This window comes from Talpa europaea (assembly GCF_964194135.1).
Source record: "Talpa europaea genome assembly, chromosome: 1".
NCBI classification, from domain to species: domain Eukaryota; kingdom Metazoa; phylum Chordata; class Mammalia; order Eulipotyphla; family Talpidae; genus Talpa; species Talpa europaea.
In genome coordinates this window covers 143,527,770-143,547,320 of record NC_140073.1, presented here as the reverse complement: position 1 = coordinate 143,547,320, position 19,551 = coordinate 143,527,770, and the positions used below count along the sequence as shown (strand labels likewise).

Sequence of the window (19,551 nt, the reverse complement as noted above, 5' to 3'; positions counted from 1 at the left end):
TAAGGGAGGGAGCACTCCATACCATACACACAATATGCAAATGAGAGAGCTTGTGAAAGGTGGTAAATACTCTGGAAACAACTAGAACAGAGGAAAGATGATGGGGGAGTGTGTGTATGTGTGGGGAGGGGTGTGTCTAGTTGTGAACCTAGGGCACAGGGAATAAGGGACACATGAGCAAAAAGTTGAAGAAATGAGGGAGTGGGCTGAGCAGATACCTGAGGAAGAACATTCTAGGCACCTGAACAGCATGTGCAAAGGTCCTGAGGCAGGAGTCCACCTTGGGAAGCAGTAAAGGGGCCAGCATGGCTGCACTAGGCGATTTGGGCAGAGTAGTGAGTCACTTAGGGTGAGGTAGCCATTGGGAGGATTTCACTTGTACCCTGAGCTCTTTCATCTATTGATATCGTGTGGTGTCTTCTCCGTAATGGTACATAAAGAACCTTTGTTTTGAGCTTATAATATTGCACTGAACTGTATACTTTATATAGGTATATAACCTTTACATAACCTATTTAACTTGCATGTTATTTAACTATATTTAGGCAACATGGGCACTTAGGCTGCTTCAGTCTTTTGCTGTTTACAAAAATGTGGCAGAGAAAACCTTTTACACACACCATGTTCATCTCTGCAAGTCTACCCATAGGATAAATTCCTAGAAATGGAGTTGCCAGGTGGAGGAATAGATGCATTTATAACTTTGAGAATCTCCATAGTGCCAAATTTGCCTCCATCAGGTTTGCATTCATCAACATTCCTAGTCACAATTTGGTTGGAAACAGGGGGAAATCTCCCTCCTTTCTGTGTACACTCACCCTCCATATGTGAGATATTATTAGCCGCCCATTATTTCCTTTACTCCTCCCTTCATGATGCTGCTGCGAGCTTTGTTGCATAGTTCACATTTGACAGATGAGAATGGCACAGAGAGGTTGGGTGCTTACCAGTGTTTACACAGCAGCTAGAGGGAGAGTGGATTCTGATGCCTGTGGTCTCCCCAGGGCAGGATCCTGAGGAGCCCCGTCTTCCTGCCCCATGAACTTGGGCATGTGGACGCAGCAGCCCGGGCTTTGAGAGCCTGAGAGCTGAAACAGAATGTCTGCCTGCCTGGCTCTGTCCACCGCTGTCCTGCATGTTGGTGGGTGGGCAGCAGGGTGGGACGAGGCCAGCTTCAGGGAACTGGAGCCACAATGGATGAGCTGGCGAACTCTGGCCTTGCCCCTGGTCCCCCTCCGCCACCAACGCCAATGGGGAGACCTGGGAGGCTGTGATCTAACTAATTCTGCTCTGTGAGGGGGGAGCTCCCGCCCCTGCCTGCTAGATCAGCCCCCTCCGGGGATTAGGTTTCTGCATTTCTCTGATGAAAATAAGTCCGCCTCTTTATTGCTCCGCCTGGCCCTCGGAACTTCTGCAGCCTGGCGTGTATTTACAGACTTCCTGTAAATCACTGTTTCTGTCCTAGCCCCCAGGGGCTCTGTGGCTGCTGCAGAAATAGACTCAGATGAGAAGTTTGGCTCCTCGAGCCACCCAGGCAGGACCAAGCAAGAGAGGAGAATTGTGTGCAAGGACTCTGGAATCCAAACCGCCCCTGGTTGAACATCTCTTACTTGGATGCCAGAATGTCTAGAACTACTAGAATTCAGGGTGTACTGTGCCATTGCACAAAGGGGTACCTGAGGCCCATCCAAGGTCAGTCCATGGTACCTTGGCACTTCGACTCCCAGTCTGTGGCTGTTGCTGCCAGACAGCTCCATCTCCAGGTCTCTCTGTTGTGCAGCAACTGGTTAGGGACAGGGCAGCAGAGCTGGAGAGGAAGGTGGGTATCAGCTGCAGCAGGAGGGGTGCAGGTCTGACTCACTGGAGAACTGACTTGCCTTGGGAGAGCTACAGGAAGGGGAACAGATGGCGGGACTGGATTTTCATGAAGTTGAGAGAGCCCTTCCACACCACGCTTCTGTTTAGGTGGGAGAGGGACTGTGCTATGTAGACGTGGGTGAACAAGGCAGCTTCTGGAGAGCGCTGACCAGGCCCAGCAGGTTCTGTGCACAAAGGGGACTTGGAATCTTGCTCCAAATTCCCCTTTCCCTGCCCCTCTCTTTCTCTGCTCTAGTAGTATTTTCCCCTCAGATCTCTCTTGAAGGGGTGTGAGGTGACCTGCCCCAGAGGCAGACCTGCAGGACTGTTCACCCACCGCCCTGGGCAGGAGCCTGTTCAACCTCCGGGTGACTTATCAAAGGCACGGGCACGGCCTCCTTTGTTCTGGGAAGCAGCTGCAGAGCTGTGGGTGGGCGGGGGCCAGGAGCTCTGACTGCCCTTCTCATCCCCCACCCAGTCTTTACATCTTTAGAGTTAGTCGATGCCCTGGCTGCTTGTTGGAGAATTTCACCTTGTGTTGCTTTGATTGCTTAAAAAACATTTTTTTGTTAGCACTAAAGTGCGCTTTGATGTTCTCCTCCTTCTCCAGGGGCAGTGAGATCAGATTTTGATATGAAAGCTCAAAGCTTCTCAGATCTTCCCTTATTCCTTCCTGCCTCCCTGCCCCCTCCCACACACTGCTTGAGATCCCTGGGGCACCAGGCAGGTACTCCTCATGAGATACAGAAGCGGTGCCCTGGCTCCTGGCTCCTGTCACCTGTCCAGACCTGTACCCCATGGTGTTACAGCTTCTGTGGGTCAGTAGGTCACCTCCGGGGTGTCCCTCTGCTGCAGACACTGCCTACTTCTGGCTCCCACCTGCTCACACATATGAACTGGCACTCAGTGGCCCAGAACATCTGGGGCGATGTCTACATGAGCCTCCTTCTAATCTTCACTGCACACCCCACAGCAGGGATGGCAGCTGTAGCTGTAAAACTGCATGGCCAGTTTGGGGACCAGTACTTGGGGTCAGGTATGGGGATGGACCCTAGGTGAAGAGATGGGTTCATTTGTGTGAATTCATTCATAGGCTAGTTCTGAGGCAATTTCCTATGAGCTTGCAGAAGTACTTTGGGCCCGGAAGCATCATTTGTATAAATGCATCGAATTCCCAGGGACCGCACTCACTGGGCTGGTGGGCTTGGGAGGTGGCTCTGAACCCGCGTTGTGATGTTATTGCCACTCTCCTCTCCCTCCTTGTAGCTCCTGCAGGCTCTAGGGCCCCAGCCTTCTCCTTTGCTCCTCTTTTCCCTCTGCGAAGAGGAAAGAAAGGACTTGAGCACCAGAGGCAGAGTGGCAGACTCTTGCCACAGTCTCTAAGCCTCGGTCTCTTTATCAGCAAGTCGGGTGTGATGGTAGCTGCTTTGAAAAGCGCTTGTGGAAGCAAACGAGAGAACATCCACCAGAGCGCAGGCACACAGTTGACAACTTACCCGCCCCTTTCTCTTCTGCTGTCTTGTTCTTCCTGGCTCCCCAAGCCCCACGGTTTCTCTCCCCATTCTCATGGCATCCTTCCCACGTGAGGACAGCTACTGAGATGGTACCCGTGTCCCAGGAGGCAATAAGAGTGGGGGGAAGTGAGGAGGTGAGTGCATGTCCCCTGACTGTTGTCTAACTCTGACCTCTTCCTGGGAGTTGACCATTCCCTTCCTGAGTAATCCGCTGGCACTCAGGCCCCTGCCCCGCTCTCGGGGTACTAAGCTCTGAGCCAGGCCCTTGGGAGCCAGACCCAGGAAGGATGGGCTACCTGGGGGGTGGGGGCCACCCACAGCCTACCTTGCCCCTACTGGGAGCTTCCGGTCAGCCTGCTTTCCCTCTCCACTGGCTGGTGGGCAGCAAGCAGGTCCTGCAGAGGCCGGTGACCTGTTTCCAGCCCTGGGCAGGCCTCTTCCAGTGCTTACCCTCCCTTCATCCTCCTGAAGTTTTAGAGGTCAAAGCTCATCTTGTTCTTCTCACTATTTTACCACTTTGGAAACTGAGACCAGGTAAAGGAAATGGCTTGTCCAGGCTTGAGTGGCATATTGTCCGGCTGGGACTGGACAGGAGTTGCAAGTCTTACTCCTGAGCTTTGTCTCTCACCCTACCTGTCTGCCCTCCACCTGGCTTCTCATCTGGGCGCTCTTGACATGTGGGCTGGTAACTGCATGTTGCAGGGGCTGGCTTGTGCCCTGCAGGATGCTTAGCAGCATCTCTGCCCACCAGAAGCAAGAGTGTTCTGGATATTTGGAGACATCGCCACGTGTCCCCCAAGGGTGCACATTGCCCCTGGTGATGACCACTGGCCCTGCTGTGTCCTCCGCCCGTGTCTCTGGGACCTCACCTCTCCCACTTGCAGATCACTGGGACCACTCTGCCCCTGCTTGGTTCTAGCATTGGACTGCTTAGCGACCAAAGCACTCCTCCATTTTGATCCTTAAGAGAAAGAGCAAAAACCAGATCTGGACGGGCTTCCCCACCTGCCAATGATAAGAAAGAGCCTGGCAGGAAAGGGGCTGAATGAGGTGGCGGGGGGCTGGGTTCCCTTCCTCCCCAGAGAAGCCCCCTTGAATGATGGGACTTCTTCGCTTTCTGGCCCCAAGCTGGGGGCCTGCGGGCGGGAGGATAGGCCATTTGTTTGACATGTATTCGGGAAGCGTTTCCTCCGTTGTGGAGTTGTCCTCAACGATTCCACTTTCTTTGCGGGCTAAACCTGGAGATGTTTGAGGTTCTTATGTGACAGGCATCCCCCTCATGATGTCAGCCCATATCTGGCAGTGGGTGTTCCTCTTTTTGGGAGCCAGGGGCCCTGAGTGGTGATCTCCGCTCCAGCCCTCTGTGATACTGGGAAACTTCTTCTTGGATCTGGGGGGACCAAGTCAGGGTGGTTGGGCTGGGCCTGATGAACTCAGCTGACCTTGGGGTTGACCGTGTTTGGACCAGGCAACATCCTGGGCCGGCTTTCCACAGCTGGCTTCCACCAGGCAAATCTGGGGTCTCAAACTGCACTAACCATGTGAGGGGCCCCAGAAGGTCACCATGTCCACTCCCCTGCCCCTAGATCTGGTATTTCATGAAACCACCCTCTCAAGGCTGTCAGGAGGGGTTGGGGGGGCACCCAGCTACCTTGGATACCAAATTAAATACTTTAACCTCAAGTTTGGTTTAACCCACCCCTTAGTGGGAGAGATTTTTGCCCTAGCTGCCTTGCTCCAGCTCTTTTCTGCAGTTTTTTTTTTTTTTTTAAGATTTATTTATTTATTTTATACAAGCACTAGGTACAGTCAGAAGCGCAGGAGGGTGAGAGACTTCACGAGAGCCAGAGCGGGAACAGAACAGGCAGACTGACGAAATACACTGCTGAGGGGAGCAGTGGGCGGCAGGAGAGGTCTGTGGTGTCATGTGGGACCCTCGCCGGCGGCCGGGGATCGAACCGGCGCTGCAGAGGCTGACGGACAGCTTCACAACCCAGCGCTCAACCGCTGTGCCACCCGGGAGGCCCCTCTGCAGTTTGTTTTAAGGGGAATTTTTTTAAAGTATTTTTTAAAAAGTATTTGTTGTTGTTCTTCTTTCAAATAGAAAGCATGATAAAACTGAGTGTACCTTTTTCAACCAGTCCCTGCCTATACCCTAGGAAGTCTTTTCCTATTTATGTGAAAGCGGCTAAGTCCTCCTCTCCCTCCTCATGGACCTTCCCACTGACACCATCTCTGCAGGTGGGAGGACTGGTGGCATTTCAGGGTATACTGTTGGCAGTATCCAATGCCTGGAGAACCCTGTATGTGTTAACCAAACATTGCATCCTTGGAGTCTGGGCCATTCTGTGACACTCTTTGCTTTGCTGGTGGCTTGATGCCATGATTTGTGAGCAGAGAAAGGCAGGCCAGGGGATGTGTGCTGAAGCTTAAGCACTGTGCAGGCTCTGTCTGGGGGCAGTGAGATTGGGTCACAGAGGACCCGGGCCTGGGAGGAGGAGGGGTGGATGTGCTGGTGGTGGGGTGTGTGTGTGTGTGGGGGGTGTTCCTGTGCTTATCTTACATGCAGACATCTTAGGTATATCTGTCTTCATGCGTTTTAGGGAAAAAAAGTATATGCCTTACACACCAGATTTATCATATTGGATTTTGATGCTTAGAAGTAGTTGAAATTAAGTCAGATTTATTTAAAAAAAATTTAAAATTTCAAGTTAACATCAATAGGATTCAGACATGCAGGTAAACATGAAGATGTATGTATGTAAAACACAGACTAGCACCTTTGGAAGGGCAGGATAGGGATAAGTGGGTGCACTGAGTGACCTTAATCCTTTCAAGACGCTGAAGTTCACAGGCTGGTTCTAGAAGGCTCTACAGAGGCAGGAGGATAATGGCAATGTTGGTCTGAATTGTGGCCATGACCATCCTGCCTCGGGAAAGTCACAAGTCCTCTTGTGCTCAGTTTGGAGCCTGAGACCTGGAACCTTCTTGTCTCCTCCCTGTTCCTGATGGTTTGGGGGAACCTCCCTCAGCTCATCAGTGAAGATGCAATTAAGACAGAGACTAGCATATAGGGCCCTGCTGCCATTTTTGTTCTTTTCGTTCTTTACCCTCTGAACGAAGCTGCCAAAGTGAGAGGCTGGCAACGGGGACAGGCAAAGAAAGAGGAGTCTGCCCAGAGAGGGAGAAGCAGGTGGCCTGTCCCAGCCAGAAAAGGTCTGAGCACCCGGTGGGGCGGCTACAGAAGCTTCTTGGGGCTGCACACCAACAGGGCCCCTCACAAGGATGTGCTGGAGCTGTCGCTGAAGCTCCTGCTGGTCTGCTGCCTACCCAGGCCACTCTGGCAATTCAGGGAATTGTGTTGGGATTTTCATTGGTGTGCAAATAAGAGGTGGGCATTGGTGTGCTGCCATGAGTTAGGACTTCTGGTACGTTTTAGGGCACACAGAATGGTGGTAGCAACTTGTGGATGTGCAAAATGAGTGCTTCAGACCTGGGTGCTTGGGAGTGAGGTTGGACATCTCTTCATGCTTTGAAAAGCCATTCTCCCCACCATTAATGATTGCTACAGATGGGAGCAAACTGCATACCACTAGCCTGTCAATTGGAGGCATCTCACGTGGCCTGATGGTCAACATCCAGGACCAGATGCCCACTGGCCTCCCCAAAGACAGGCCTCAAAAATTGTCAAAGTTTCTGGGTCAGGATTCTAGCCCCGTGAACACCATCTTTTTGGGGGTCCTGTCTCCCTCCCTGAGAACTGCCTGGGTGACAACCCAGTCTCTCTATTCTGGCCCTGTGGTCACCTCTGGGAAGTTTGGGAACTGTGAGTTTTTTCCCCTTTCCTAAGCCAGAGAAGTGTGCTGGCTCCTGGACTCTGCTCTGTCGGGGGGAAAAGGAGGGGGAGAGAGGAAAAAAAGATTTCCACCTTATTGTTCAGCAGCTGGAAAATTATTGTCATCTGTTCTGCCTTTCATTTGTGAGAATGGAAAAAAAATGTGGAAAAATTGGGGGAAATAAATCTCAATACCCTCATAGGAACTCTCTCGCTTCCCTCTCTCTCCCCTCCTGTCCCTGCTTTGCTCCCAGGTTCTCTGTTCCCACTTCTCTGGGTTACTGGATTTGGGATTATGCTGAGTGAGGCTGTTCTGTGGCTATGCTGGGCTGCACTGGGGCTGGAACTGGGTTGAGCTGGGTTGGAACTGGGTTGAGCTGGGCTGGAACTGGGTTGAGCTGGGCTGGAACTGGGTGGAGCTGGGCTGGAACTGGGTTGGACTGGGGTTGGCACTGGGTGGAGCTGGGTTGGAACTGGGTTGAGCTGGGGGTGGAACTGGGTTGAGCTGGGTTGGAACTGGGTTGAGCTGGGTTGGAACTGGGTTGAGATGGGGCTGGAACTAGGTTGAGCTGGGTTGGAACTGGGTTGGACTGGGCTGGAACTGGGTTGGACCGGGCTGGACTGGTTTGGGGCTCGGGCTGTGCTGTGCTGGCCCCTTCTCACTGCGTGGAGGGCTTGGGAAGCCACTGTGATGTCATTCAAGAACTGCATAGCTACAGGATGATAAGTGAAGCCCTGGGGACCCAGCTGGCTGGAATTACAGACAGAGTTTTATCCCACTGGCTTCCTACAAGCCAGAATGAGGTAGAGCGAACAGAGAGGGGGAGTGAGAGCTCCTGCGAGCGAGCCAGGGAGGGAGTGGTGAGTGTGCTGGGCAGGCGGGCAGGCTGGCCACTCGCTCCTCCCACCCCTGACAGTCCCAGTGAGCCTGAGGAGGACACAGGCAGCGCGGGGAGCTGCAGCCATGTAGGAATTACTTGAAACTTGAGGCACAAGGAGCAGAGATCAAATCAGAGCGGTTCTTTCCCCACCCCTTTCTCCCTCTCTGTCCAAAGGGTAAGTGTCTGCTGGGCATGTGTTTTGCCTGTGTGTATCCTTGTGCGGCTCTCTGCTGGACCCGGGGGGGGAGTGGGGGCCGTGGGGGACTTCTGAGCCTAGGGGCTGGGATCTGCTCTGGACCGGGGCCAGGGATGGGCTCGTGGCTCATCGGGGCTGTGGTCCCCTGCCCTGCCTTTGGGGGTGGCTGCCGGGAACCTGCCTGTCCCCCTTCAGAACTTGCTGCCCTGGGACTTGTAAGAACCCTGCCGCAGTCTGAGGGGCTCCTCCGTTTGGAAGGGGGCAGTGTGTCTGTGCTGCTGTTACTCTTTTGGGGTAACAGTTCCTGGTGGATGAGAAAAGGGTGAGCAGAGGGAATGCCGTGGAGGCAGGCGCAGCCCCGAAACATTCCCTGTGGGATGTTTATTTCAGACACCCCCACACCCGGCCCCATCTGTGCCCTGGGACTTGTGGCGGTGTTGACCATTCCTCCTGCCGGCTCCCATTGCTGGCTGGCGCCCAGCTCTGGCAGGGCTCTTGGCGGCTCAATCACCCCCCTGTCCGGGTTGTGTCCAGGCGGGCGCTCTGGCCTGGCAGGGAAGGACTTGGGTTGCTGTGGGCCCAGGAGCTATTTTTACTGTCCCGAATGTGCCTGTGCTATCTGGTGCCCGGATAGGCCGAGGGTGGGGAGTAGGAGTGCCAGGCCCTGGTTATAGTGCTGGCGTGGGAGCTGGAGGCCAGGCTGGAGCCAGGAGGCTGGCCCTGCGAGTTCATATTTGCCCGGCAGGCAGGCGTGGGCTGTCAGGACTGACACTCACCCTCCAGGCTTGGGCCCCTCGGGTCTGAGTCTGTAATGAAGTTCGTGATCACGTTGCCTGACCCTGCCCCTTCTCCCTGGAGGAATGCAAGTAAGATGGTATCTGTGTAAAGTGCCCAGGGTCCTTCCCCAGGAGGGCCTGGGGACACATCCGTCACATATCCTGTCATCATCACTTGGCAGAAGCCCCGTGTATTATTGTACGGGGAGGTTGCTGGTATGCAGCGAGAGTTGCAGAATCTCCGGCCCTCCAGGCTCCTCCAGCCATCTTCACCTTGAAGCACCATTAGGGGGAGGAACATTGAACTTGGAGGCAGGGAGATGTGCCTCAGTGCTGGGTGACCGTGGCCTGCCGCCTGCTGAGCTTCCTTGTCCCATAAAGCGAGGACCATGAATTAACTATTCCCGAAGGTCCTTCAGCTCAAAAAAAGACCATGGCTTTTAAAAAGCTCTCTTGGCTCAGCCAGCATCCCACATTTCCTGTCCCTCTGGGGTCTTAATTCTGCTGCTTCTGAGGGTCCCTGGCAGGAGCAGCCAGTGGGAGGAGGCTCTCTTTTCTGTTTCAGTGTGAAGACTGACTTTCTCCATCTTCAAGCTCACAGGCTGAAATTCAGATGGGGCTCCATTTGGATGTTGGCCCTGTTCCTTGGCTTTGGCAGAATCGCTGAGGAAAGTGGCCAAGGGGTGGGACCCTTGCTGCCCAGCTTCCCTGGGCCCACAGAGGCAGGTTTGTGGGTTACACTGGTGAGGTCACTTGTATAGGGGTCAGAGCCACTTGTGAAAAGATTGACAGCAGCCCCAAGAAGAATTTTCTCTCTCCATTTTGACAACACAGTGGTTTCCTCTAAGTACTATTTTGCAGGAAGAAAGACAGGTATGTCTGCCACCTGGGCTCATCCGGACCCGTGTCTGGCAGTATGGAATCAGTGTGAACCTAAGTTCCTAGGGCTGCACCTGCCCTCTACCATCTCAGAGGCTGTGTCTCTTCTATGTGGTTCCCCTGCAGAAATTCAGAGACTCCTCAATTCTGCTGATTCTCATGCTCTTCAGAGCCCCCGAAGAAGCCCATGCTCATTCAGAGAGATTCTAGAACTTTCTGCAAGATGTGATGAGCAGAGGGCTGTCTCAGCCCTGGCTGGCTGTGGGATAGGAGGCCAACATGGGGTAGGCCGGGACTGTCACAGACTGGACCATAGGTGGTCTCGTCCACCGTTGCCAAGGTGGACCCCAGGTCATGCGTCATGCTTGAACATTCAGGCTGAGGGTCTCCACTGTCTCCCTCACATTCCCCTCCCCTAGCAGGTTGGAACTCAGTGGCCTGTTCAGTTCTAGGCCTCTTCTTGGATTCTTCCAGTTCAAAGGTTTCCTTTCTGTGTGTTTTCTTGTTACTCTTGGCGTTTCTCCTAGAAGCCCCAAGTGATAGAGAGGGATCCCCAGGAGCAGCGCCCCACTTTTTAATTTAAAGTTCATAGATGGATGTTGGGGTATCTATCAACACCCTGGAATTAGTGCAAAATTTGTGTTCATATATTTTTGTTATTTTTTTGATAGTAGTTTAGGCTGATACCCAAAGGGATCCTTGGCCCAAGACATTGATGTCTCCTAGACTGGAGTGTGGCTGGACTGGGGTTGCCATCGGGGAGACTTTGGCTGAGTCCATTTATAGGGACTTCCTCTGGGCCCAGCCTGGGCTGCCAACTATGTAGAACACTCTTCCCCTATCTCGTGAGATTTTGGTTACAGTGCCTCTGTTTTCTCTTTCCTTTACAAGGATCTTAGGGCCCATCCCAAATACCTGATTTCCTACTTCTTGGGTGACAGTAAAGGAAGAGTGTTTCAGTGGCTGATAGGACCTTACAAAGCTATCTGAGCTGTTCAGGTAATGCAAGAAGGAACATGTAACATGCGCCAGGCACTGCCCTCTGGAGGGCCATCCCGCATAGCCACACGGGCTACGCATTGAACTCTTAGGAGGCACTGTTCACATAGACCACATGAGAACGGTACTGTCTGAGACAAACCAGAACATCAGTAATGACCATCCAGGGATGACGGTCTTATAGTAGACGTCTACAAAGGCCATTGGGAACCTGGAAAAAGAGTTTGGAGGACTGCAGGAAAGAGGTAAGGTAATAGAGTCTGCCCAGAAGCTCAAACTGAATCTGAAGGAGAGATTTACTAGTGAAGTTAAGAGTTACAGGGACAGTGTACGGAAGGAAGGGCATTTTAGGAGCGGGAACAGTATATGCAAGGCAGAGGAAAGAACATGTAAATAGTGAGAGTAGAATGGGGGATTTGGGGAGGACACTGAAGGTGAGGCTTCAGAAGGCAGGCAGGGGGCAGAGTTAAGGTCTGGTATGTCCAGCAAGGGAGATTGGACTTTATTCTGGGTAACAAAAGCTGCTGAAATGGAGAGAGGAGAATTTAGTGTGCCTAGATGTGCCAGGCCTAGCTCAAGGTACTTAGCTCTTGAATCTTATCATTCAGCAAATCTGCAAGTAAACATCCAGATCTTCACCTGGCAGGCTTGGAAGTCAGGCTCTGTGTGGTTAAGTGCTTGACGAAAGTTGATGTGGCCATCAAGATGGGGACCATCCTGCTGAGTAAAGGGTGTGCCTGTGCAGGGATAGCTAGGGAGTCCCGCTGCCCTTCTGCTTCCTCTTCAGAACCTGGTACCCACTCCCATTCTCTGGCTCCCACATTTTGCTCCTTCACAGAGCTGGCCCCAGTGTGGCTTCCACCATGGTGGTGGTTCTGTGGCTAAAGGGCTGACATGTCTGGAACTTGCTTTCCTAACTGCCTCCTGGCCAGGCCTCAGTACTTGTCAGAGCTCACCTACCTCCCAGATGCATGTGACCTTGGTGCCCCTACTAGTCGTTAATGAGCTGAGGTTCCCTTCAGGCCTGTTGGGACCCCTGTCTCTGCCGCACTGCCCGTGTCCAGGGTAGGCACTGTGCCCTCTTTCTGCTGGAACAGCATCGATCTTCCACATTGGTTGGTCATCACTGCTCTGGGTAATGTATTTTAATGAATTGTTAGTCTGCTGGATGTGGCCCCAAAGGACTTTTTATCATGGAGGGCCCAGTCCTGAAACCTTAATAAATCATCCGCTATTCACAGTGGGCCACGATTGAACAGGGCAGGGTTTCTCCTCATTGAGTCCTTGACTTCTTTCTTTGGGTTAACTGGACTGTCCCTTTCCATTCTTCATGGTTGGAGTGTCTGTTTGACTCCTAATGAGTAAAATCTCCCCACTTGACATTAGTAAGGGAAGCGGGATCCTTAATCTCAGAGCTGGCAACCTGGGGCAGGAGTTCTCAAGATACTCAGCCCATGTATGCACCTGAACCCCTGGAATGCTTGTTCTCACCCCCACCTCAGACCCTCAGTAAAAATCTTGGGGAGGGGAGGGCTCTGGAATTTACGTTTTTAACAATCCCCAGAGGAGATAAATTAAAATTAGAAAATAACTATCCTAAATGCATATAACCTAAGCTCCCATATTTATTTCTTTTGTTCTTTTTTAAATGTATGGGATGGAAGCATCTTTCCTTGCCTGCACCCAGGCCTGGGCAGTGCCACTCACACCTCCACAGTTTGTGGTGGGCTTCATCCAGGTCAGCTGGGATTGTGCTCAGAGCTTTCCAAAAACATGACTCGCACATCTGGATTACAGCAGCCCTGGAATAAGGGCCCCTGGGTGCAATTAGGCTCAGCCTTCAGGGTGGAGTCTGTGCCTTGGAGCAGCTGCTTGGGAAGTGCAAGGAGCCATTTTCAAACAAAGCAAGTGGGACCTTGAATTGATGGTGGACTTCTCCATTTCCCTAGAGGAATGGGCCCACGAGCGAGGATGGCCAGGCCACCCTGGGCTGCCTGGACCTAGTGTTTCTCCTGAGGTTTATCCTCCTCCATTGTCACCTGTGCTCACCAGGCGGGTTCTTACTCTGTCCTCTGCTCCCTTGCAGTGGGTGTCCAGTTTCCTCTCATCTGAGATGATTTCGCCTCAACTGGCCACACTGGGAGAGCCTGTCCTCGTGTGGAGGACATGTGGGTTAGCTGGGACTTGTGGATCTGGTGGCCCTGAGCTTCAGAGCCTGAGGGCCATCTGCCCTCATCCCTTCCACGTCCTCTCTCCTCCCTACTCTCTGTTTCATTTCTCCTTGATCTGCCCGCATCTCTCTCTTTTGACCTTCCTGCCTTAATAGATTGAAACCGACAATGTGTTCCGGCTTCTTGTGGTCCTGGTAAATAGCTCTTAATGTGGCCGGGGTGGACGGGGAGGAGGGGGTGACGAGCATGTGTGTATTGGGCTGGAAGCGGGGGCACTTACCTTCATCTCTGATGGGAGGGGCAGGGACGGTGCCCCACAGCTCATACTACTATTCTGGGGTTGCAGCACAGCCGCCCCGGAGCTTGGATAGACTGGGAGAGTCCTGGGTGGCTTCAGTTTCTCCCTTGATACAAAAACCCCAGTGACCAGGCACAGAACGGCCAGAGCCTGTGAGCAGCCTGGGTGATCCGGAGGCACTGCCTCCTTCTTTGAGGGTAGCAATAGACTTTTACATTTGCACTAAACATACAGGACTTAATTACACAACTTACACTTCTTCGATCTTCTCCCTTAGCTTTAGTGGCCTGGCAGTTATTGTTCCTGAGGTTGTTGCTGCAAACAGTAGCCCACGTGGGGGTCAATTACCTGGCAGAATCAGTTTAATATTGACATTTTCAAAATCAATGAAGAGTGGGGCCTGGCCAGAAGGGCCAAGATAGCAGGTAGTGGTAATCAGTGTGAATCCTCTCTCCCGGCCTCTGGGGACGCTTTCTTAGAAGGTCTTCTTGCCAAAGGCTCTCCTGTTATGGACACAGGAGACGCTGGAGTAGGTCTGGAAGAATGCTCTCAGATCCTCACTGGGCGGTAATCACTGCCTTCTAAGGATAAGTGGGGGAGCCACTGGACACTTCACTCTTGGCTTTGTTGTTCCCCCATTTCCCAGATCATGCTAGCATAGACTTGGGGTGATGAGGGTGCAGGGGATGGAGGGGGTCACTAGCGCAGGGGGACACTCAGGCATGTCATGGTGCAGAGCAGGGCCAGGACCCAGGGATGGACCTGCTTCTTCCAAGGCCAGAGGCTTTTCAGACACCGAGAGGGAAAGCAGTCCTTTGGACTCCCACTGACTGGTCCGAGGGGCCCTTCCTCATGGGAGCCACCCCTAGAAATCTGAGTAGATGAGAGGCTACTGTTTTCAGTACTTTCCTCCTCTAGAAGCAGCCTGTTGGGGTCTCTTTTTTTAATGGAGGCACACAACACGAGGGGCAACCTTTCATCTGACAACTGGAAGCTCTTTAGGGACGAGGACAGGCAGCCAAGCCTCAGCTACGCCTTAGCAGCCTGTGGGGGCCAGGCACAGGGGGAGGCTGCTGGAGATGCAGAGCTAGCTCAGCCAGAACCCCTGTCCGGTTTGAGTGGCTCTGTCCACTCCCGTGAGCCCTGGCTGTGACCACTGTCACTTGGGGCTGCTGGATGCAGTCCCAGAGCCCTCGGGGAAACTTGGGGCAGAGAGATGGTTCTGGAGAGTGGCGTGAATGGCCAGAGCACCCAGCACCCAGGGGCATGTGGACGCCCTGCCGGGCATCTCTGCGCGCTCTCGGTGACGTCACTTGCTTGGCCTGTGGTTTGTGTGTGTGTTGATCAGGATGTTCCTGTTTTGTGGTTGTCTGATCACTTGTTTTTGGCCGTGGGCTTCTGTATGAGTGTTTATTTTTAGAGGCTGCCACTTTTGGCCTGAGGGCTGATTCTTGGGTTTGGTAGGAGCTTGTATTTTCTGAAATGCTTGTGGCTTTAAATTTTAAGTATTTGTTTTAGGGTACTGCTGTCTTTTATGTGTTGATTCCACTGTGTGTATGTGTTTGTGTCTGGGTGTGTGTCATAGGAGAGTATAAAAATAATAAAATTTGTGTAGAATGTAGAATAAAATTTGTGTAGAGAGTAATAAAAATTGCCTGGTCTCTAAAGTTCAGATGGAGTCCTAATTTTAAATTAGTTTTGATTTTAATTTAGGTTTATTTTAGTTAAATTCATTCTGATTTAAACCTGGGCTTTACCAGCTATGATGTATCTGCAGATAAATGATCTTATTCCCGGAACCTCAGCTTCTTGAACGTGTAATGCTCCCTGAGACCCAGGATTAGCATCGTGTTTATAAAGTGCCTGCAGTATGTTTGGCACATAGTAGGTATTCCCTGGCACGTATTCGCTACTATAATTGACATTTGCATGTTTCTTCCCATACCCCTGCTTCTGCCGGAGCCACCCATCTGGCGTGCTCAGCAGCCACACTCATGTGGGTGTTGGACTTGGGTGAATTCTGGTTGGCGTGTGTGTCTCTGCATGTCTTTGTGTCTGGTTTTCTCTGTGTGAGTGTGAGTGTGACTGTGGTGTCTGGGCTGGAGTCTGTGCAGTGTTTGGGGGGGGACTTTCTTCTCTTGCCAACTGGGGTTCTGCCTTGGAGTGAGGTGACCGTGTGTGTGCGTGCACTCGAGTGTGTGTGTGTGCGTGCGCCTTGGGGCTGCCGCCAGCCTGCTGACTGTACAGGGTGTGAAATCACTGAGTTCCTCAGGGCGGGGGAAGTTCTTCATTCTTGAGTCAGCCCTTTGGCCTCCAGCCACCCAGTGCTCACTTTTTCCTTTCAGAGAAAGTACTGCTCATGGGGTCCCCAGGGCTGCCTGCAGACAAAATGACACAGGGACTCCTCTCCCTGATTGAAAAAAAAATTACTTTTTTTTTATTGAATTCCAACTTGAGTGGAGACAGTACGTGATCTTGAGTATCCAGGATGATTTCTGTGTGTGCAAACACGCTGTCTATTACCCTGGTGGTAATTCTGCCTTTGTATTCTGGATCCTAAGATGCTACCCCACCCCCACTTCCTGGACCCCCTTTTCAGAGCCCTCGTGGGCCCCCCAGCGTTCAGAGGGAAAGCCTGTCCCCTTTGACATGGGATCTCATCCTGGCCCAGCCCTCCCAGGTCCTTAGGAGCCAGTGAAAGGCCAGAGCCAGGGTCCCCAGGACCCTCCCCAATCCTGGTCTTCACTGCCCCGTTCCTGAAGCTGGGTATCAGAGAGGCTCTAAAAACCCACGGTGGGGGGTGCGTTGTTCTTCCTCCTTTCTGCCTCCTTAGCTCTATCTCGGGTGGTGAGAAGGGTTTTAAGAGCCAGGGAATGGGCGCTCTTGGCTCCTTTCCTGAGAATGGATGTCCCTGCCTCCCACTGACATCTGCTGTCTGCTGTCTCCCCTGTGACTTTGTCTCTCGCAGAGGTGGTGGGACACACCCAGGGGCCACTGGACGGGAGCCTGTATGCCAAGGTGAAGAAGAAGGACGGCCTGCTGGGCAGCACCGGGGCCGTGGATGCCGCGCGGCCCGCTCTGTCGGCCACCCCCAACCACGTGGAGCACACCCTCTCTGTGAGCAGTGACTCCGGCAACTCCACAGCCTCCACCAAGACAGACAAGACAGATGAGACAGCCCCCGGCCCCTCCAGTGCCGCTGTTGTCCTGAGCCCCGAGGAGAAGCGTGAGCTGGACCGCCTGCTCAGTGGCTTCGGCTTAGACCGAGAGAAGCAAGGCGCCATGTACCACGCCCAGCATCTCCGGTCCCGCCCGGTGGGGGGCCCTGCGGCGCCGCCCTCTGGCCGCCATGTGGTCCCAGCCCAGGTTCATGTCAATGGCGGGGCCTTGGCATCTGAGCGGGAGACAGACATCCTGGACGATGAGCTGCCCAACCAGGATGGGCACAGTGTGGGCAGCATGGGCACCCTGTCCTCCCTGGATGGCGTCACCAACATCAGTGAAGCGGGCTACCCAGAGGCCCTGTCCCCACTGACCAATGGACTGGACAAGGCCTACCCTGTGGAGCCGATGGTCAATGGTGGGAGCTACCCCTATGAGTCTGCCAGCCGAGGGGTGCCCGCCCGTGCTGGCCACTCAGCCCCCATGCGACCCTCATACTCTGCACAGGAGGGTTTAGCTGGCTATCAGAGAGAGAGCCCCCACCCGGCCTGGTCACAGCCAGTGACCAGCACCCACTATGGCCATGACCCCAGCAGTATGTTCCGTTCACAGTCCTTCCCGGATACGGAACCCCAGCTGCCCGCAGCTCCAGCCCGTGGGGGAAGCAGTCGAGAGGCTGTGCAGAGGGGCCTGAATTCCTGGCAGCAGCAGCAGCAGCAGCAGCAGCCTCGCCCTCCTCCTCGCCAGCAGGAAAGAGCTCAACTAGAGAGTCTTGGGCCCAGCAGACCTAGCCCTCAGCCACTGGCAGAGACCCCCATCCCTGGCCTCCCAGAGTTCCCGAGGGCAGCCTCCCAGCAGGAGATCGAGCAGTCCATTGAAACGCTCAACATGCTGATGCTGGACCTGGAGCCGGCCTCCACTGCTGCCCCCCTGCACAAGTCGCAGAGTCTCCCAGGAGCCTGGCCAGGGGCTTCACCCCTCTCCTCCCACCCCCTCTCTGGCTCCTCCCATCCACTGACCCAGTCGAGATCTGGCTACATCCCCAGTGGGCATTCCTTGGGAAGCCCTGAGCTGGCCCCACGGGCCTCCCTGGAGTCTGTCACTCTTGGCAGATCTTACTCACCTTATGATTATCAGCCGTGTCCAGCTGGGCCCAGCCAGAGTTTCTATCCAAAGAGCCCAGCCTCCTCCTCGTCTGCCTTCCTTGCAAACACCCATAGCCCTCCAGGGCCTCAGCAGCCCCCAGCCTCTCTCCCTGGCCTCACTGCTCAGCAACAGCTCTCACCGAAGGAGGTGACTTCAGATCCATCCCGAACTCCAGAAGAGGAACCATTGAACCTGGAGGGGCTGGTGGCCCACCGGGTGGCAGGTGAGAGCCTCTGGAGCCATCAGTGGATATTCCCTCCATCCTCCCTCACCCCTTCCCTCTTTGGTCTTGCCTGGTATTGCCAGGGGAGGTCAAGGCACAGCCTTTGTGCCTTGGCAGGTGCTGCTCTGGCCTGGGCAAGAGACTGCCAGGAGCCCACGAACCTTCATACCTTCTGCACTCATTGTCTGTTTGGTTCTAAGAAAGGCATTGAGATTCAAAGATCAGTGTCTTTCAGTTCCTGCCCTTAAGAGGCTTATGGTCTAGTGAGGGCTTAGGTATACAGACAAATTAATTCTAACAGAGTGCAGTGTGTGCTACCACAGAGGTGGGGGCCAAAGTCCCGGAGCCCAGAGAAAGCAAGCCTAGGACTTGATTTATACCTAGGGCTATCAGGGAAAGCTTCATGGAGGTGGTGACTTTGGGGATGGTATACAGATTTTCCAGGGCACAGAGGAGGCTCTGTCTGCATCCGCCTGAAGTACTCTCTCCTTAGATTTCAGTTCTTTGGGGAAGGTATGGTGAGGTAGGAAGGAATCCTCTGTAGATAGAAATTCCCTCCAGCCTTCCCAGAGGCACAACAAAGCCTGAGTGGGTGCCTGAAGCCCCTGGGCTCTTATTACTTGTTCAACCTGGGGGCCCCTATTAGGCTATTTCTGTTTTGGGGGGAGACCTAGATCCCCCTTTTTTGTTCAGCTGTTCTGTTAGTCCTTGCTTAGGACCAGCTTATATGGGAAGCTGACACTGAGACATGAAGTTCCATTTCCCAACAGCGAGAGAGCTGTTCTTTGTGTGGAGAGGAGAGAGTGGGGCAACTGGAAGAACTTATTGGAGAGATAAATGCAAGAAGAGGCAGCGTCCAGGGCCATGTTGAGGGGTCAGCAGGGCTTCCTTCTTCCTCACTGTCCTCAGCCTGTGACTATTCCTGGGGAACAACCCAGGCAGAAAATGCTGTGGGGTTGGCTCTGTTGTAGATAGAGGTGAAGCCCAGGCATGGGCCAGTCAGAGACTTGGGCCGGGGTGGAGGAGGGGGCTAGTGGTTTCTGCCAGGCCCCTCAGCTGACAGGATAGTGGGAGCTCAGGGAGGAGAAGAGGAGCTTGGGCAGCTGACTCTGCCCTTTTCCTAAATTTAGGGGCAGCTGAGTCACCATGCCAGCTGTAGGGAAGGAGGGAGACACCCTCCCTGGTGATGGAAGGTGGGTTTGTGGAAGTAGCCGGGGGCAGGCCAGCTGGCCATTGGGCTAGATCCGGGACATGGGTGTGGGGCCTGGATGCTCAGATCCTGTACTTCAGAGCAGAGCAAAGTCCCCAGCTAAACTCTGGGTAACTTAATGTTGGCCCTAATGGAAGTATTTACACCATGGGAATTGGCTTCACCTCCTCTGGAGAACTGATCTCATAGCCCATTTTTGGCCTAATAGTCAAATCATAGATGAGTAGTTCTGTAACCACAGGGGTGAAATGCTTCATGGGGCACACCAGCCGGGATGCTCTCTTCTACTTTCACCCACACCTGGGCCCCTGATAGGGATCCTTCAGCTTCTTTTGTTGGCAGAGACCCATTTCCTCTTGGTTTTGCTGAGGGGCAGGAATGGGGCCCTCTCAATATTTTATAGA

At 53.5% G+C, this 19,551-nt stretch overlaps 1 protein-coding gene across 2 annotated transcripts in view; it reads left to right on the top strand.

Moving 5' to 3' along the window:
- Nucleotides 1-19,551, top strand: part of TNS1 (tensin 1) — a gene marked incomplete at its 5' end in the record, with an annotated part of 217,855 nt that overhangs the window by 159,060 nt on the left and 39,244 nt on the right. For both annotated transcript variants that reach the window (XM_084241657.1, XM_084241658.1), the window contains one exon: nt 16,375-17,937. In XM_084241657.1, coding sequence (XP_084097783.1) covers nt 16,375-17,937 — 1,563 coding nt within the window. The remainder of the gene's footprint in view (nt 1-16,374; nt 17,938-19,551) is intronic.